The 15859-nt window shown below is 54.0% G+C and overlaps 7 protein-coding genes across 7 annotated transcripts; 4 read left to right on the forward strand and 3 right to left on the reverse strand.

The window, feature by feature from the left end:
• Nucleotides 1-689: 689 nt before the first annotated feature.
• J4E86_004544 (uncharacterized protein) lies at nucleotides 690-1340 on the forward strand (the record flags this gene model as incomplete). Its single annotated transcript, XM_051445082.1, has 1 exon — nucleotides 690-1340. The coding sequence occupies one exon, from the start codon at nucleotides 690-692 to the stop codon at nucleotides 1338-1340; it is 651 nt and encodes a 216-aa protein (XP_051303179.1).
• Nucleotides 1341-1853: 513 nt separating this feature from the next.
• J4E86_004545 (uncharacterized protein) lies at nucleotides 1854-2669 on the forward strand (the record flags this gene model as incomplete). Its single annotated transcript, XM_051445083.1, has 1 exon — nucleotides 1854-2669. The coding sequence occupies one exon, from the start codon at nucleotides 1854-1856 to the stop codon at nucleotides 2667-2669; it is 816 nt and encodes a 271-aa protein (XP_051303180.1).
• A 281-nt stretch (nucleotides 2670-2950) lies between these two features.
• J4E86_004546 (uncharacterized protein) lies at nucleotides 2951-3800 on the reverse strand (the record flags this gene model as incomplete). The annotated part of the gene is made up of 2 exons (XM_051445084.1): nucleotides 2951-3674; nucleotides 3730-3800. 2 exons carry the CDS (start codon nucleotides 3798-3800, stop codon nucleotides 2951-2953), a joined length of 795 nt encoding a protein of 264 aa, XP_051303181.1.
• A 1465-nt stretch (nucleotides 3801-5265) lies between these two features.
• On the reverse strand, nucleotides 5266-6780 carry J4E86_004547 (uncharacterized protein; the record flags this gene model as incomplete). The annotated part of the gene is made up of 1 exon (XM_051445085.1): nucleotides 5266-6780. The coding sequence occupies one exon, from the start codon at nucleotides 6778-6780 to the stop codon at nucleotides 5266-5268; it is 1515 nt and encodes a 504-aa protein (XP_051303182.1).
• An 851-nt stretch (nucleotides 6781-7631) lies between these two features.
• On the reverse strand, nucleotides 7632-10419 carry J4E86_004548 (uncharacterized protein; the record flags this gene model as incomplete). The annotated part of the gene is made up of 5 exons (XM_051445086.1): nucleotides 7632-7718; nucleotides 7767-9770; nucleotides 9816-9890; nucleotides 9941-10053; nucleotides 10215-10419. 5 exons carry the CDS (start codon nucleotides 10417-10419, stop codon nucleotides 7632-7634), a joined length of 2484 nt encoding a protein of 827 aa, XP_051303183.1.
• Nucleotides 10420-11077: 658 nt separating this feature from the next.
• Nucleotides 11078-15091, forward strand: J4E86_004549 (uncharacterized protein; the record flags this gene model as incomplete). The annotated part of the gene is made up of 5 exons (XM_051445087.1): nucleotides 11078-11659; nucleotides 11705-12140; nucleotides 12216-14362; nucleotides 14422-14799; nucleotides 14864-15091. 5 exons carry the CDS (start codon nucleotides 11078-11080, stop codon nucleotides 15089-15091), a joined length of 3771 nt encoding a protein of 1256 aa, XP_051303184.1.
• A 111-nt stretch (nucleotides 15092-15202) lies between these two features.
• Nucleotides 15203-15720, forward strand: J4E86_004550 (uncharacterized protein; the record flags this gene model as incomplete). The annotated part of the gene is made up of 2 exons (XM_051445088.1): nucleotides 15203-15305; nucleotides 15533-15720. 2 exons carry the CDS (start codon nucleotides 15203-15205, stop codon nucleotides 15718-15720), a joined length of 291 nt encoding a protein of 96 aa, XP_051303185.1.
• Between the last annotated feature and the right edge of the window lie 139 nt (nucleotides 15721-15859).

Here is a 15859-nt window from a genome sequence, read left to right on the forward strand (position 1 = left end):
GGAAAGACGGCAAATATGTGGCTTTAACACACCGGTGGGGCGCCCCGTCATTACATGGAAGTTTCCAATTCCTAAGTCGTAGCAAGCTCGAAGATTGGCAAAGTCATCTTGATCTCAAAATGCTACCGCGGACCTTTCAAGACGCCGTAAAGATTACAAGAAGTCTCGGAATTCGTTATTTATGGGTAGACGCGCTTTGTATCATTCAAGACGATGAGGAGGATCTACGAGCGGAGATTAGGAAGATGGACGATGTCTTCAGATGTGCCTACGTTACACTTTCGGCGACTTGTGCAAACGGGAGCGATGATGGCTTTTTGAAAGCGGATCGCAAAGTAAGACTTCACTACCCCCTCTCCTATGCCAACCATCTGGGTAGCTTAGACATGATCTATCTCTGCGAACCGATCGATGATTTCGAACGCGACGTAGAGCAGTCGGCGTTGAGTAGAAGAGGATGGGTATTTCAAGAACGCGCGTTATCACGGCGTATCATTCATTTCACAGAAGTTCAAGTCTACTGGGAGTGTGGAACAGGAATCAGGTGCGAAACGCTGACAACGCTATACAAGTAAGTGGAACCAACACCCTTCTACAATGGGAAAGAAGCTCATCGTCACGCTAGCCACAAGACATCTTTCCTGTCTGACCCTCAATTCCCCGATGCTATGTTGAAACGATACAAAGGAATGCGCATCGCTTTCTTCGAAGAGATATACGAAAGGTACTCCCGACTTGACTTTACCCATTACACAGATAGGTCGTTAGGTATGGCCGGAATCGAATCACAGTTTGCGAAATTGTTCGGAAAGGCACAGCACGGCATTCTTGATCATCCAAAGGAGCGCAGCTATTTACGCCGCACACTTCTCTGGCGACGTGCGGATCTGAACAGAGACATGACCAAGATCGACTATTCAAAGAATAGACGGGTACTCTCATGGTCGTGGATGGCAGTGACGGGCGCTATATGCTTCATGGATATTCCATTCGGCACTGTGGACTGGAAGCCAGACCTTGGATCGCCCTTCAACAACTGTGGAGAGTTCGGTGATACCCCCGGGGCCCTACATGGCGACGCCAGAGACTTCTACAAGCAGTACAATGATCGTGTATTCTTCGATCGTGGCCGAGAATCTGAATGGATTCCCTTCGTTGAACTGAAATGTGTCATCCTGGGGATGCAGGATATATCAGGCCGTCTGTTGACCCATTATGGCCTACTTGTTACCGCTGCAGAAAAGGGCAGTAACGTCTACGAGCGAGTAGGAGTCGCTGCCTTTGAGCGAGACCGGTCATGGATGGACCAAGAACATATCCAGCGAATACGTGTTATATAATTCCGCTCTCGCTTAACGCGGCTCTCTTTTGTCGATCTTGGCTATAGAGAAAATCTTGTTTCCTTCCTTTTGCGATGGGATTGCGAAGCCTAGAGGACGAAACGATCTGCTTGCGGGTTTGGGATGATGTTGCTTTCTAAATATTGGGTATGATAAAAGACTGCCTTGATGCACGCCTGCCTCTTCAACCTGATATCTCATCAACCTTAATATGCAAACTAACGTAGATAGCAGCGCGTTCGATAAGCGTTTTCCTTGCGTGAATAGTACTTGCCATCCCACATCCAATTGATCTGCATCAAAGACATGTCTCAGGTCTAATGCTATCTTAAATGAGCCATGCGTTTCAGTATGACCGCCATGTTCTTTGACATATGTCTACGAATATAACTGATCGACACAAATTTGAAGTCTCACCCTTTGTTCCTTCTTTGGCTTTCCTTCACATAAGTACGATCGCTCCTCGCATTATATCACCCATTCCCGTTTGCTGTCAAGCAATAACAGTCAACTATGCCACCCCAGCGAACAGCGAAGACAATCTACAGGCAGCCAGGACAGTCTACCCGCTATTCAGCGACATACGACCCATCACAGGAATACATCGATGATGAAGACTCCGAGATAGGCCAGTTGATCAAAGCCGATCCTTATTGGCGCTACGTATTGAGAACCGGGAGGTATGCCGGGCGCACATTACAGCAGCTGGATAGCGATAAAAGCGACGACAATTGCGTCAACTACTTACGATGGATGCTGACCGCCGAGAAAGCCTGCAAGGGCGTTGATGACGACCACATCGTGCGAAGGGGCTTAATTCAGTGGAACAATCAAGCTGGGTATCGCGCCACGATTCCTCCATCGGACGAAGTTCCTCCCTACGCCACGGGAAAGAATGCGCCTTCATTGTTGAAGAAGTTGGTTGTCTCAGTTCCGTCGCCCGAGCGCTTCAAAACCGCTAGTGGAAAAACCATCTGGATCTGTGGATTCGACATCATCGGTCTCTTCCATATGCAACGCCACCAATTGAATCGCTTCGGTGTGAAAGACATTCAAGAATACCGCGGTTATGATCAACGGTTCGGCATGTTGAAGTACTCGCTCGAACAAGTGTGGGAGGTCGCGAAGCGTACGCCTCATTGCCCGCTCGATCAAACGCCTGATGAGGCTGTCGATCGGTACCTCCTTAAGGTCCAGAGATGCGGAAATGGTGGAATTGGATCTCTTCGTACCACTTGTGGGCACAAATACTGTAAAGAGATGCGAACTGGTGGGCCCAGCGAGGCGGGGCAGGGGTTTTGGGTGGGTATGTTCAAGGAAATGATGTAGGATTATGACCTACAATAAGATGGAGCTGAGCAAATTTGAGAGTCCTCAGTGCAACTGTTTCTGGGATTGCGAGCTGTAATACCTGAGGTCTGAATGCTAGTAGCCACCTTCGAATCCCGGCATTTCGTCCTTCGCATACATGAAGGCCTTAGTTTTGAATTGCACTCTCCATTCCTTCTCCTCTGACATGATGCTTGAAGTTCATCTGGTTCTCATGCTTCAGTTGAGCTGAACCTGAGACATCAGCACCGGATCTCTTGACCAGTTGGACTAGCCTTGCGTCACTTTCTTTCACAACCCTCCCGCTCTTTGTCGTTCAAGTGATCGTGATAATCGCAGCGCTCCAATTCCTCGTTCCACCATCCGCATTCCAGGTTTATGGCCATTGAAGAATAGCGCGCAACTATGCGAATCAGCATAACAGGCGATAGGTTTTGTTTGAGCATATTAGCAATCCCAGACTTCTCATCCACTCTGCCATACCTGCTCACATCCCAGTGACGGCAGTGGACATTGATGAACAGATCCAGTATGCTATGGTCCGATGGCAAATTGTCGATAGCGTACTGCGTAGCCGTGAAGAAAGGAGGTGGGCGAGAACATGGCGGATCTTCTACATTAATTAAAGTGTCGACGATGCAATCGTGGGCGGCTTGTCTGAAGATAGGCGCCAGAAACCTATCGCCAAAGACGAGTGCCTTGGTATATCCAGTGATGAGAGTGTCGTCATCGACGCATTCGTCTGACGTCATGTTTTGTCCATGTAGAGAATCGCACTGGTCTTCGTTGGGCATTTCTTGGTTATATAACCAGTGAACGAAGATGTCTACAGCCACAGTATCGACATCGCTCAAAGTCACTAGCTTGTCGTCTGACTCTTTCCATGAGCCGTTGAAGGCGTTGCGAAAGTATTCCGAGTGGTGTGTGAGCAAAGCTCTGTGCACGTGATAGTGCTGTTTCTGTGGGCCGATTTCGAGAACGACGAATCCTTCTTTTGCAGCTATACTGCGTACTGTCAGTTCAAATTTCTCCCACAGATCAGGGCTGTAGAGAAGTCTACCTGACAAGTGGCGCCTTCCTGGGTTTCTCTGGTTTTGTCTGTGTCGCAAAGTTCGTGTCGATGGAAGCCATACTTGCTTCGTGCCGCAGGGGAGCCACGCGATGAGTATGGCGCTGCTTGTTCAGAAAGTAAAGAGGGAGGAGATTAGACTTGGGCAGGCCTGATCTCGGTGATTGATAGAAAAGTACGCTAGCGCACTTGCGTGAAGGTGAAGGTGAGACCGCTTAAACGAGCAAACGCACGCTTGCCCCACTAGCAATTGCAATAATACTCGTTGAGTGAGATACGATGAATACCGATTACTTTAGTTTTCAAACCCCACAAACTCAAAGCCCCTTCACTGGCTCGCTACTTGAACTCAGAGCTTACAGATCATATCCAGCACCTTCCCCGCCATACCCTTCTGGATGTCGTCTACTACAACGCTTCCGCCCGGAACACTACCGCCCGCCACTTCCCTCGCAACGGATAATGCAGGATCCTCCAGAAACTTATACGTAGTGCACTGCGACATTCTGAGCCTATCAATATATGTCTTGTCTACTAGGCAAACGAGACTTACATGGTAAAGAGGCATTTTGCTGGCCACTGAACAGTCACCTTACGTACGGTTGCACCACTGTATATGTTAGGAGTTTCTCAAAGTAACTGATTGTCGCCGTCCGCGGGTAGTCCTGACTTACAGAGTTGTAGTGAGCAGCCGACACTCATGGGGAAGCAATGCGATGTCTTCGCACTTATCGTCCGTTGAGCAGATCTGAGCGTGGAGCATTGAAGGCGAAGGGTTTGCTGGGGAGGTGGGGGATGAGGATGGTGTGGGCACAACAGGCACTGCTGAGCTGGAAGATGCAGCCGGGACAGTATGCGTGGTCGCCACTGGGGCTCCCGGCGTCGCAATGTTACTTGATGGTGTGAATGTTGAGGCCATCACGAATGATGGAAGAGCGGTGGGCGCAAAGCTTGTTGGCAACGTTGTTGGCGCATGAGGAGGAAGGCCATTCCTGTCCGATGGGATACCCGGTGGCTGACCCACCGGTTTCGAGGAAGGAGCAGCCGGCGGTACGACTGGTGTAGTCGCGCTGGGAGGCAGCAATATGGTCATCCATGCAGACTCCGGAGGTAGGCTTCTGACCGTGATAAAAGGATGTGCGCTTGTGCTTAGCGCGAGCGATACTGTAAAGAGAGTGTACATGAAGTGCATACTTGCGAATTGCTGTGGTGATATCACGTAGTGGTGGTAGCTAGGTTATATAGACCATGTTTGCACGAGCACTGGAATGATGGCGATGTGTACACAAGCTGTTTCCACCGAAACAAGAATAGGTGCAGACAGTTATCTTTGAGAGTAGCGACCGAACAGAACCGATGCCAGCGTTTAATACCAAACCCCGTTCCAGCCGCGTCGTACCTGCGTTGTAGAACCAGCACATTCAACAAACAATGCCCGACCCCATTTTATGAATACTGGAAGCGGCTCCCTAACCGAAGGTTGAGGACACTACATACAGCCTTGCCGTATGAGGAGCTCGGGGACCATCACCAATCACAATCCACTGTACTGGGCTCGCAATCCCATGTGTGTACCATACCCCATTCCTCATCATCTTCATCCAGAGTATCCTCCATATACGAGTTCCATGGAGTGTTGTTCTTGATAGCACTCCCACTCCAGTGTTCATCATCCGCGTCCCATGGGTCCAGACTCTCATTGTCGCTCTGAGATAGAGTGTCGTCATCCGTGTGCTGTTCTTCCAAGCCCTCTAGGGTCTTGAGGATCTTGTTCTCCTCCTGACTGTTGGCCACAGCCCAGTTGTCCTCATCCCACTCTTTGAGTTCCTCGGTCTCAGCGTTGGTCATCTCCCACATCTGCTTGTAAGGCATGCCGCTAGGGTCCGTGGGCGCGTGGATGAACCACTCTGGCATTTCTTCCTCGCTATCTTCGTCGAGTTCGTACACCATGGCGTCGTCCTCGCTGTCTCCGTCAAGAGTCCACAGGCGGTATCCTTCTGGTTCGTACGCCTCGTGTTCCTCGCACTCATCCTCCTCTTCATCTGTGATGCTCTCACTCGTTTCACTAGCCACCTCAGTCATCTCGCCCGGGATGAAGTTCCACTCGCGTTCTTCAGCCTCTCGGTCTAAGGCCTCGATCTCCTCCATGTAGTGTGCGATGCGCTCAACCATAATCTCGAGATCTACGGCAAGGCACCCATTCTCCTCCCTGCATTCTGCAAGCTCGCCCTCTAATTCGTCGACGCGAGATTGCATGGCACGAAAGGTGCCGGCGTTGTTCTTCGCCCAAGATTCGTTCTCGATGCGCAACTGTCTGTTCTCTTCTTCGAGAGCTTTCTTCACGCGCCAGGATTCGTCACACCTCGACATCCATCCTAGATGTAAGCTTCGAATTTGGGATTTCAAGGCATTGCAGTCCCTGGTCAGCTTCTCGATCTGTGTAGATACACGTTTGGCGCTTTCGTCCTTTGACATGATCGTCGCGTGTTGTTCGTCAATCTTATCTTGCGCCTCCTGGCTAAACTTGTTTGCACGCTCCAACTCCTTCATGGTGTTGTGCAGAGAAAGTGTCATAGACTGGAGCTCTTTAGCTTTGAACTGAATCTGGCTCTGTAGTTCAAAGCACTCCTCTTCCTTGGAGGCATGCTTGCATTTGGACTCCTCGAGCGCGTGGGTGAGGTACACCATTACGCCTTCTGCACGGTCGCGTTCGCGGCGCACTTGAGACAGCTCCCTACCGAGTCCATCACGGAATTCGAGGTGGGCGACGACTTCCTTCTCGCTCTGTTTGAGCGCAATTTCGGTGTTGGCGAGAATGGATTTGGTACCGACGAGGCAGAGGTCAGTACTAGTAGGCTTGGTTTGGGAGGCGTGGAGTTCGTCTTTGACTTCAGACAGCTCGGCTCGAGCAGCCTTGATTACTTGCTCCTGAATCTTGGCTCGACAGATCGCTTCGTTGAATTTCTGTTCGTTGTAGACCATGCCGATAAGAGCAGCGAGGAGAACCATTCCGGCTGCAGTGGGCCATGCCAAAGAGATCATTGTGGTCGCCAGCGGAGCGACCAACTTGATCATAGGCATGGGGAACATTGTGATCGCCAGATGGTAGTGTAAGATGCACTCTCTGTTATGCTGTAAGTGGTTGTGGTAATTTTTGTTCGTCGTGAAAATCAGGTATCTTGGAGAGAAAGGGTGTGAAGTAAATCAGCAGTGGTGCAGCGTACTACATAGTTGTATACTTGAGTAGGAATTTCCTTGCCCAGATGCGCGTATTTTGGTATCCATGGTTCAGATGATCATAAGGCTGCTGCGGACATATATCGTGGGTGCGCAATCACCTTAGTCCGTGGGACGTATGGACACTCCCATCGTAATCCTGTGACGGTTATAGGCAAACCATGGCATCAATAGTGGAGACCCAAATAGAAAGTGGATTTTAGAAATAGCCAATTTGGTCCACGTGTAGTGAACATCAAAACGGCCGTTGGAACATCGTAGAATAAGATACTCGTAGGCTTAAGCATATGCATTGACTGGTACCATGTACCCGCGCAGGACGACACTGGATGCTGGGTCGCATAATCAACGAGTGCTCACTCTTGATGATCTCGTTTAGCGTATGACCAATACTGGAGCCATGGTAATCGCTTTTGAAATTTTGATATGTACAAGAAGATGCTGGTTGACCCAGTGAATCTTTATCGGTGTAGGTCCTATCAACGTAAATCGTTTCGAAATGCGACTGGAGTGGTAGGGCCGTATGCCGCAACTTTTGTACCAGGATTTCGTCCTGCGACTACTGAGCCAGTCGGGTGCGTGACAATGCAACAACAAAATCGCCGACGCGAGCTGACTCCAAATCGCTCAGGTTAAATGCATGGCAACAAGCAAGCCTACTCGTTCAACTCAACATAGTTGGCGGGGAAGAGACCCGATTGGCCATTGTAGCTACCGAGCCACCAGTCTTCGTCGGGGAATTGCTGCAAGAGTATTAGCATCGGTTTTAGCAGTGGTGCAGGTAGTCTTACAAGTTCAGTTACTGTGGCTCCTTCGGGGAAGCTCAGTTCGTTGTCCTCAGCTGCTTCGTAATCGTACAGAGCGGTGGCTGTAGGGCCAGCAGACTGTGATGGTGCCGCAGCAGGTTCGGGCTCTTGCGGCGCCGAGGGGTGTGCGGGCAATGCTGGTGCAGCGGCGGCATCGTCGCCCTCGACCAGCTCAACATAGTTGGCCGGGAAGAGACCACGCTCGCCCTGAGAGTTTGTGCCCATCCACCAGTCGTCGTCTACCATGTCTATGTCTGTGACATACTCGCCTTCACGAAGCTCGACTTCGTTGTCCTCCGCCTTTTCGTAGTCATATTGGATGACTGCGCGCTTGCCGGAGCCACCGGCATCGTCATCGTCATGAGAAGCGACCGCTGCGCCGACGGCAGCACCGCCTACTGCGGCAGCACCAAAAGTGGCAGCAGCAACGGCAGCGCCAGCTCCACGAGCAGGGTCCTTGGCCTCGACTTGTGGCTCTGGAGACATGTCACGATTTTGCCTGGCTGCTTGATCAAGTGATCGCGCGGGCATAGGCGGTGCGTGTTCCTCGGCAGGAGACATCTCCTCTGGTTCGCGCCCACGAGCAACGGGCATGGCAATACGAACAGGAGAGCCGGAAGGCTCGGGAGACGGGCTGCGAGGTGGTTGAGGTGGTGGAGATGGCATACGCTGGTGTTGAGTGGCAGGCACATCCTCTTCGTCTGATTCCGGCTCTTTGGGTCGGGTAGGCAGGCCTGGCATCGGAACGCCCCTCGGGCCAGCATTGGGCTTGCTCGAGGTATCGAGAGGCGGTGGGCTGGAAGCTTGCGGCTCTGGTACAGGGCGTGAAGTTGGCGCTCCCATAGGGGCGGCACCTGTGAAGCGGTCCTTGAGCGAGCTTACGCCGCCAGCTGCAGGAGAGGCTGGCTCTTCTTGTTGAGGTGCCCCACCCGTGCGTTGTTCGCTGAGGTTGCTAGTCGCAGACTGACCTGTTCGGGTGGTCTGCACAGGAGCCCATGATTTGCCGGAGTAGCCACTTTGCCAGCCACCACCTCCACTCTGTTGGCTTTGGAGGGGAGTTGGGCGGCTTCCAGCATCGGCAGTAGAAGAAGGAACGGCTTCTCCACGGGCTGCCTTCTTCTCCGCCCAGATCTGAGCAGGTGTCTTTCCTCCTTGGTCAGCAAACGTCTTGCTCGCGGCGCCGACGATTGGTGCCGGAGGAGCGGGCTTTGCACCAAAACCTCCTGGAGTAGGAGCTTTGGTGCCGGTGAATGTGCTCGCACCAGCGAACTTGTTGGCAACCTTGGGCTTCGGCAAGCTGGTAAGGCGCTCGGGCTGCGCGCTGAAAGCTGCTGATCTCTCTGCGAGAGACTTCGGCTTCTCTTCCTCTTCTTCGTTGTTCGACGCTCCCGTTGGGGCTGGGGACATGCCAGAGGATGGTGGACCGGCTTGGGCTTTTGCGCGGATAGCGGCGATATCGACCTTTCCGACGGGCTCGTACGCGCCTTTGACAACAGTAGGCCGGTCGTCTTTGGCATCGCGCGCCTGGGCCCGGATGGCTGCAATGTCGACTTTGCCAACTGGCTGGTATGCGCCCCTGACGACTTCAGGGCGGTCGTTCTGCGAGCCCGAGGGCTGGGAACCGGTGGATTCGTCTTTTCTCGCGGTGAGCTCGGCCATGTTGACCTTGGTGGGAGTGTAGGCAGTTCCGACCTTCTCCAGCTGGGATCTGGAGACCTGCGGGGCATCAGCACCCCAGCCATCCGCATCTTCATCGCCCTTGGGCGCAGGTGCACGCGAGCGGCCGAGAGGGTTGAAGCCAGCGCCTCCACCGCCTATCGAGGTAGGTGTAAAGACGGGCTTCTTCGCGGCAACGGGAGGAGGGCCGCGCGGGGCAGGGACATCGGCACCGCCGCCGTACTTGGCGCCTGATGCGTCTGCAACTTTCTGGACGATTTTCTCTGGGCTGAGGTCGTCCTCGGAACGGGCGGTAACTTGGACATGGTATCCCTATGGAAATTAGCTTGTGCGTGGAGGGGCCGTGGGAGTACGCACATGTAGCAGCTTGGAGACAACCGTGAGATGGCTGCCAAAGTAGCCCTTAGTCCGCTCTGGAACACCTGCGCCGCACTGCGTGTGAATTAGCATTGTATCCCTGGCAGCTGCGGCGGAGAGCTTACCCATGCTATCAGGACGTTCTTGGGCAGCGATGTGTTGGGGTCCTTGACTTTGACGAATGCAAACTGGATGCGGCCGTCTGAGAACTCGTCTATCAGGTCGAGTAGCTCGCCCTCTGCAGGATGTTAGCACATATTCTCGGTGGTGTCACTCTTGCCTGCTGTGCTGCGCTTCGTGTTGTGCCGAGACCCGAGCTTGGGCAGCCACCTTGCCATAGCCCAAGCTCTCGAGTGCGAAATGATGGCCATTGGGGGTGTGCCGCGCTGTTCCACGTACCTCCGGTGCTCTGCACTTTCAGCACGCTCTCTTTTCCGCCGTCCTGCTGGAACGCGCTGACAAGCGGGGCAGCGACTGTGAAGACGGCCCATTGGCCGTATGTGGGCGAGCTGGCCTGGGGACCAGAGGGCGCCGGGGCATTGACGACATTCTGGTAGCTGCGGGTGATGTTGGGGCCGTTGCTGGAGGTGTTGAGCGTGGCCATGGTGGGCGGCGTGGAGGGGAAGCTGTCGTGGGAGACGAAGCTTGGGGGAGTGGTGGAGAAGAGGAGGTGGAGGAAAAGCAGCACTCGGAATTGACAGCTAGCACGATGCGTGGTGGGACAGGCAGCGTACGCGTATCCCGTATGTGTGTCTGTGTAATTGGGCGTGAATTAACCTAGTCGGGTCGGGCAGGTCAGCACAGGCGGGCCACAAGTTCGGTGTGCAGAGCTGGCAGCTATGTCATGCTTGGCCCGCGCCCTCGAGCGGCTGGCGCTGGCGCTGGTGGCAGGCAAGCGGTGCCGACGGCGCGCCCAACGACCTTCAAGGAGACCCTCGTCCGCTTCACCGTGAATAATTGGACATAGCTCCTCGCACTGCCTGCCCTCGCTGCATGCCAAAGCAGCTTTCTGCATCCTTCAAACCGCCGCCTAGACCCCAGGCTCCATCCTTCTAGCCCTCTAGCCCTCTTCACCTCCACTCTGCCACGACAAACACTAGCATCGCCAACACACGCAGCGCACCGCCTTTTCCGCGCTCCATCTCATCGCGCGCTGCTCCATCGCATCGTCATCCATCGCATGTCGCTGTCTCTGTGTCTCTAGCCTGCGCATGCCGACAATGAGTCTGTTGTGAACGCTGCCCCAGCACGGCTGCGCCGCCATGGAGGACCGCGAATCAAGCCCAGCGTCGTCGGTCGACTTCTACGGCTCTGACGCGAATCCTCCCCAGGCGACGGCTGCGCACAGCGACGCGCCTGTCGCAAAGCGCAAGGCAGAGGATGCGCCCCATGAGCGTGAAAAGAAGCGCAAGCTCAGCAGCGCGAAGCCGCTCGTGAAGCTACCACCCGAGTTGTGGCAGCATGTTTTCTCTTTTTGTTCGCTTGCAGATCTCGGTCGATTGATCCAGGTCAATCGATCTTTCTTATCCTATCTCACAGACGTGCGCAGTCTGTCGACTTCAAAGTCGCATCCTGGCCGTCTGCATCTCCTAAAGTCCGAGTCGTTGTGGGCCTCTGCCCGCAACGCAATGTGTACCAAGCCCCCGAAGCCGCTCCCAGGCTTCAGCGAGCTGCGCATGTGGCAGCTGGCTTGGTCCAGGAGATGTCAGTTCTGCAATAAGCTTGATTCTCTGACTCCAGGCGAGCGCATATGGCAAAAGGGCCCCGGCAAAGACGGCGTCCGCGTCATTTGGCCCTTCGCCATCAGAGCCTGCGGGCCGTGCCTGCTCAAACAATGCCAGACGGTGAGTTGCACCTTCCGCTTCCTGGGTCGCGACTGACATGTATAGGACGCGAGCCTTCTCTTCTCGGCTGCCTCCGCCCTGCGGCCCGCCCTCCCGTTCGCCCTCCTCACCAGCGACCAGCACTACATTCCGGCATACACCCTGCAATCTGCGAATACGCCCGCCGACGTCGACATTGCCAAATTCTACTACAAGCAGCATGTCGAGGAGATCACGCAGGAGATGAACGAGGCCATCAGTCGTGGCCCTGCAGCAGCTGAGGAGTGGTCCAAAGGACTCGATGCTCGCGGAAAAGAACGCATGAAAGTCGCCGAGAACTGGGAACGCTGGGAGGTGAAGAACCTGTGGCAGGAGGAGCACGAGCGTGCGAAGCGCGCTCCTTCTGCAGCTCCCTCGCATGCCGCCACGTCACACAAGGACCCGTCTAAATCACCCCCTCGTCGAACTCCCTCTCCCATAATTCATGCTCCGGTTCCAGCGAGTAAGTATACCTCTGCTGTCTCATTTGCTGCCACACATGGCGATGCCTTTCGATATGTCAACAACACCTCTCCAGTCCCCTCCCTAACAGGTGTAGCACCATCGTCGCAGCATGCGCAAGCGCGACCGCCTACTGTTCCACCACAGGCTTTCACCCCTTCTGGCCAGAGAAACCTACACGATGCAAACGAGGCCAAGGCGACCCGGAAGACCGACATAGAACGCCGGTGTCAGCAAATGGACCCTCCTATCGCTCCCAACGTCTTGCGCCACATGGACTCGTTCAAAGCCGCTATCCAGATTTCACAGCCAATGAACGACTATGCATGGAGTGTGCTCCAACCCCGCTTGATCGCTCAGCTCCCTGCTGCCCAACAAGCAGAAGCCGACCACGTGGCTCGGGCTGCCTCGTTTCCCACAAAAGCTGCCGACCGCCGCCACACGGACGCCAATTCCAAGGAGGCCAGGGAAGTCATGGACCGAGAGTGGGAAGAGTCGCAACGGCCCATCCGCGACAGACTCGAAGCCATCGCCGACGACTTCATTAATCAGAGCTGGGACCATGGCAGCGCCGTCACTTACGACAACAGCCCAAAGTTTGCGGCCGACCTACTTGCTCATGTGCGCCGCACATACTATGCCGAGGAACTCGAACAGGACTCTGATCATCCCGGGCAACATACGCAGCCTTCTACTGACAATATAACTACTAGGCCCAGGCTCGTCCTGGATAACATGAAATGGGTGTACGACAACAAGATCAAGCCTTTGACAGAACCATTCCGGAAGGACATCTTCCTGTGCCATGGCGGCGGATGCGAGTACAACAACAAGTACTATGGTTTCGAGGGCGTCACGCAGCACTACGGAGCCAAACATACTGCTGCCTTCAGTTCAGGAAACGTGGTTGTTGCATGGAGAGAAGCCGAGTGGCCGGAGGAGACTCCCTTCCACCCAGATCCTCTCTCTGTGAAGCAACCTCAACATGGTCATCATCCCTCTTCTAGTACGAATGGGTTTGGTGGCTATTTTGGCGGATACTCACGCGCAGGGACATCAACACCTCATATGCCAACTCACCATCCACAGGCGAGCCCTGGTCCTTACAACTATGGAGGCCAGTACAATGGACCATTCGCTCCACCACAGGTTCCTTCTGGCTTCGAGTACCCCCAGCCATATGCGACACCCGTGGATATGTATGCACATCAAGCAATGGGTCCTCCAGGTTATGGTGCTCATGCGGCCCAAAACCCTTACCTGACTTCTCCAGCGATGATCAACAATGCCATAGCTCCACCACCACCCAACATGCCACCACCTAGCCAAGGAATTCCTGAGATCGCTCCTAGCGGTACAGAAGATACTGGCCAAAGTACTAGCTCGTTTGACAAGCAAGTAAGTACCGTCATCGACATGACCCAGGACATCTGGAAACGCACCTCGGGGATCAAAGACATGCCGAATAGCCTCCGGATCTATGTGTTGCTGCATCGCGTCATCTCCAAGTTTCATGTAGAGTTCAATCATGAACCGAACCTGAACCACTTCATTGATGCGCTGTCTAATCATGAGATGCCAAAGGCTTTGAAGAATGCACCAGGACTCTCATGCAAAGCTTGTCAGACGGGCGCTTCGCATAACTTGGGAGGTTCCTATTACTCTAAGTCGGAGGAAAGAACAACCTATACTGTCCTCGGCCTGTTATCGCACTTCAGGAGCCAGCATCTGCCTTTTCAGCAACCAATGCCTGGCCACGGAATGCCAATTGCCCCTCTGGACTGGAAGGAACACATGATCGAGCTTCCAAGCGAACGGTTCATTTCTGGTCTCATACACGCCCCAGGCATGGATGACGAGAAGCTGCTAATGATAGCGACCGTCTTTCCCAGCTTGTTCCCTATGCCACTGCCGAAGATTGGCGTGATTGATAGCCATGGACTAGCTTCCCCAGCCTCGTCAGGACCCAAGGATTCAGACAAAACCCCTGGTGCAGCCGATGTTGCTGGTGAGGGAATAGCACGCCCCAACTCTGTTATGAAAGCAGCAGAAACAAATTCGGCGCTACCACCTAAACCGCTGGAGGCTGGTTATGAACCTGTTCGACCAAGCCTTGCCGGCGAATCGAATGAGGCGTCGGGCTCTATGAATAGGAAACGTTCATATCGAGAGAGCTCCCCCGCAGAGCGTAGGCAGCACCATTATGCTGAGCCGCGATACTATGTACGTGATCTACAAAATCCCGCAGAAACATTAGTGAAACTAACATCTTTGTCTGCCAGCTGCCGAGGGATCACCTTGATGACGGCTATCATCGCCCCCGGGAGTATGTGGAGTACGCCCCCAGCCCAAGGATCATCCATGCAGGTCCTACATATGAGGATTACACCGGCCGCCGAACAGCGTTCCGCGAGCAAGAGCGGTTCTATGGACCACCCGAGGACGTGGTCTACGCACATCCGCGGGAAGGAAGCCACGGCAGTCGGGAATACAGTGCCTATCCCCGCCAGGCTCGATACTATGAAGAAGATGATCATCGGTCCGAATACCGGTTCATGAACGAGCGTCAGTCAAGGGATGCCAGTCCACCTCAAGGGCAATCTGCAGCAGATCGGTTCCTAGCAGAGAACGAACCCCCACAACCACAACCACAGTCCGAAGTAGACGCTGCTGCACCAGCGCAGGAAAACGGGGATGGGCCTCGTTACACGCCTCCGCCTCCAGAAGCTCCTGCACCAGCAGATGCAACAGCACCTGTTCGCCCACTTGCGCCCCCACATCCTCGAGCTCCTTCCACTGTTTCCAACAACTCCCGATATGACGACTATCAACCTAACGGGTATCGGATGCCAATGTCTGGACCAAGCGGTCCGCCACGAAGGGCTGGACCTCAACGCCGAAGAGATCGGCCTAACGATAACCGGGGACCGTCTCGATATCAGCGATACATGAGTGTTGCGCGGGAAGATCCCTATGGACGTGGTTCCAGCATGAGCCGATCGCAAAGCCGGAGATATGAAGAACAAAAGCGTCGCATCGATCAACAAGAAACACCGCAGCCCAATGCTGAGCCTGACTACGAGCCTGCGTATTCTCGGGAGCACAGCCTTGATCAGTCTGTACAAGATGAAGGATTCTATCCACCTGCCCGCCGTCATCCCCGCGGGTACGTCTCTGTGCAAGACCGTCTGCATCCACATGCACACGGGTACTCACCGCCACGATATCGTTACGATGAACCACGCGGTCCACAACCAGTCTATGTTGACGAGTACGGGCATCCCATGCATGACTACGAGGTCATTCGTGTACGTGGTGACACCAGGTATCGGGCCCCGTATATGCCACATCAGCCTCACCGATATGAACATGACTCATATGGATATGTCCCAGTCCAATACGAGAGACCTGCACCACAGAGATACAATAGTCGCCCTGACGACTATATGTACTACGAAGAAAGGGAGAGACCCTTGCCTAGGCGAGCGGCGCCGGAGGCAGAGAGCGATGTATACGAGCCGCCGCAACCAGAGATCAAGGTGGAAAGCGTGCCTGTGCCCATGCCGCCGGAGGCGTCTTGATTTCAGATTTAGCGTGGCGTTCAATCATGTAACGAATTTCGCACCTTGTTTATACCTTTACTTTTCTACACGTGGTTTTCTCCTGGCTGGATCATACGGACTTAATGGGTTCATCCTACCTATCACGATCAAATGGTTG

The sequence above is a fragment of the Alternaria arbusti genome (assembly GCF_024043155.1).
Source record: "Alternaria arbusti strain BMP 1465 chromosome Unknown scaffold_5, whole genome shotgun sequence".
NCBI lineage: Eukaryota > Fungi > Ascomycota > Dothideomycetes > Pleosporales > Pleosporaceae > Alternaria > Alternaria arbusti.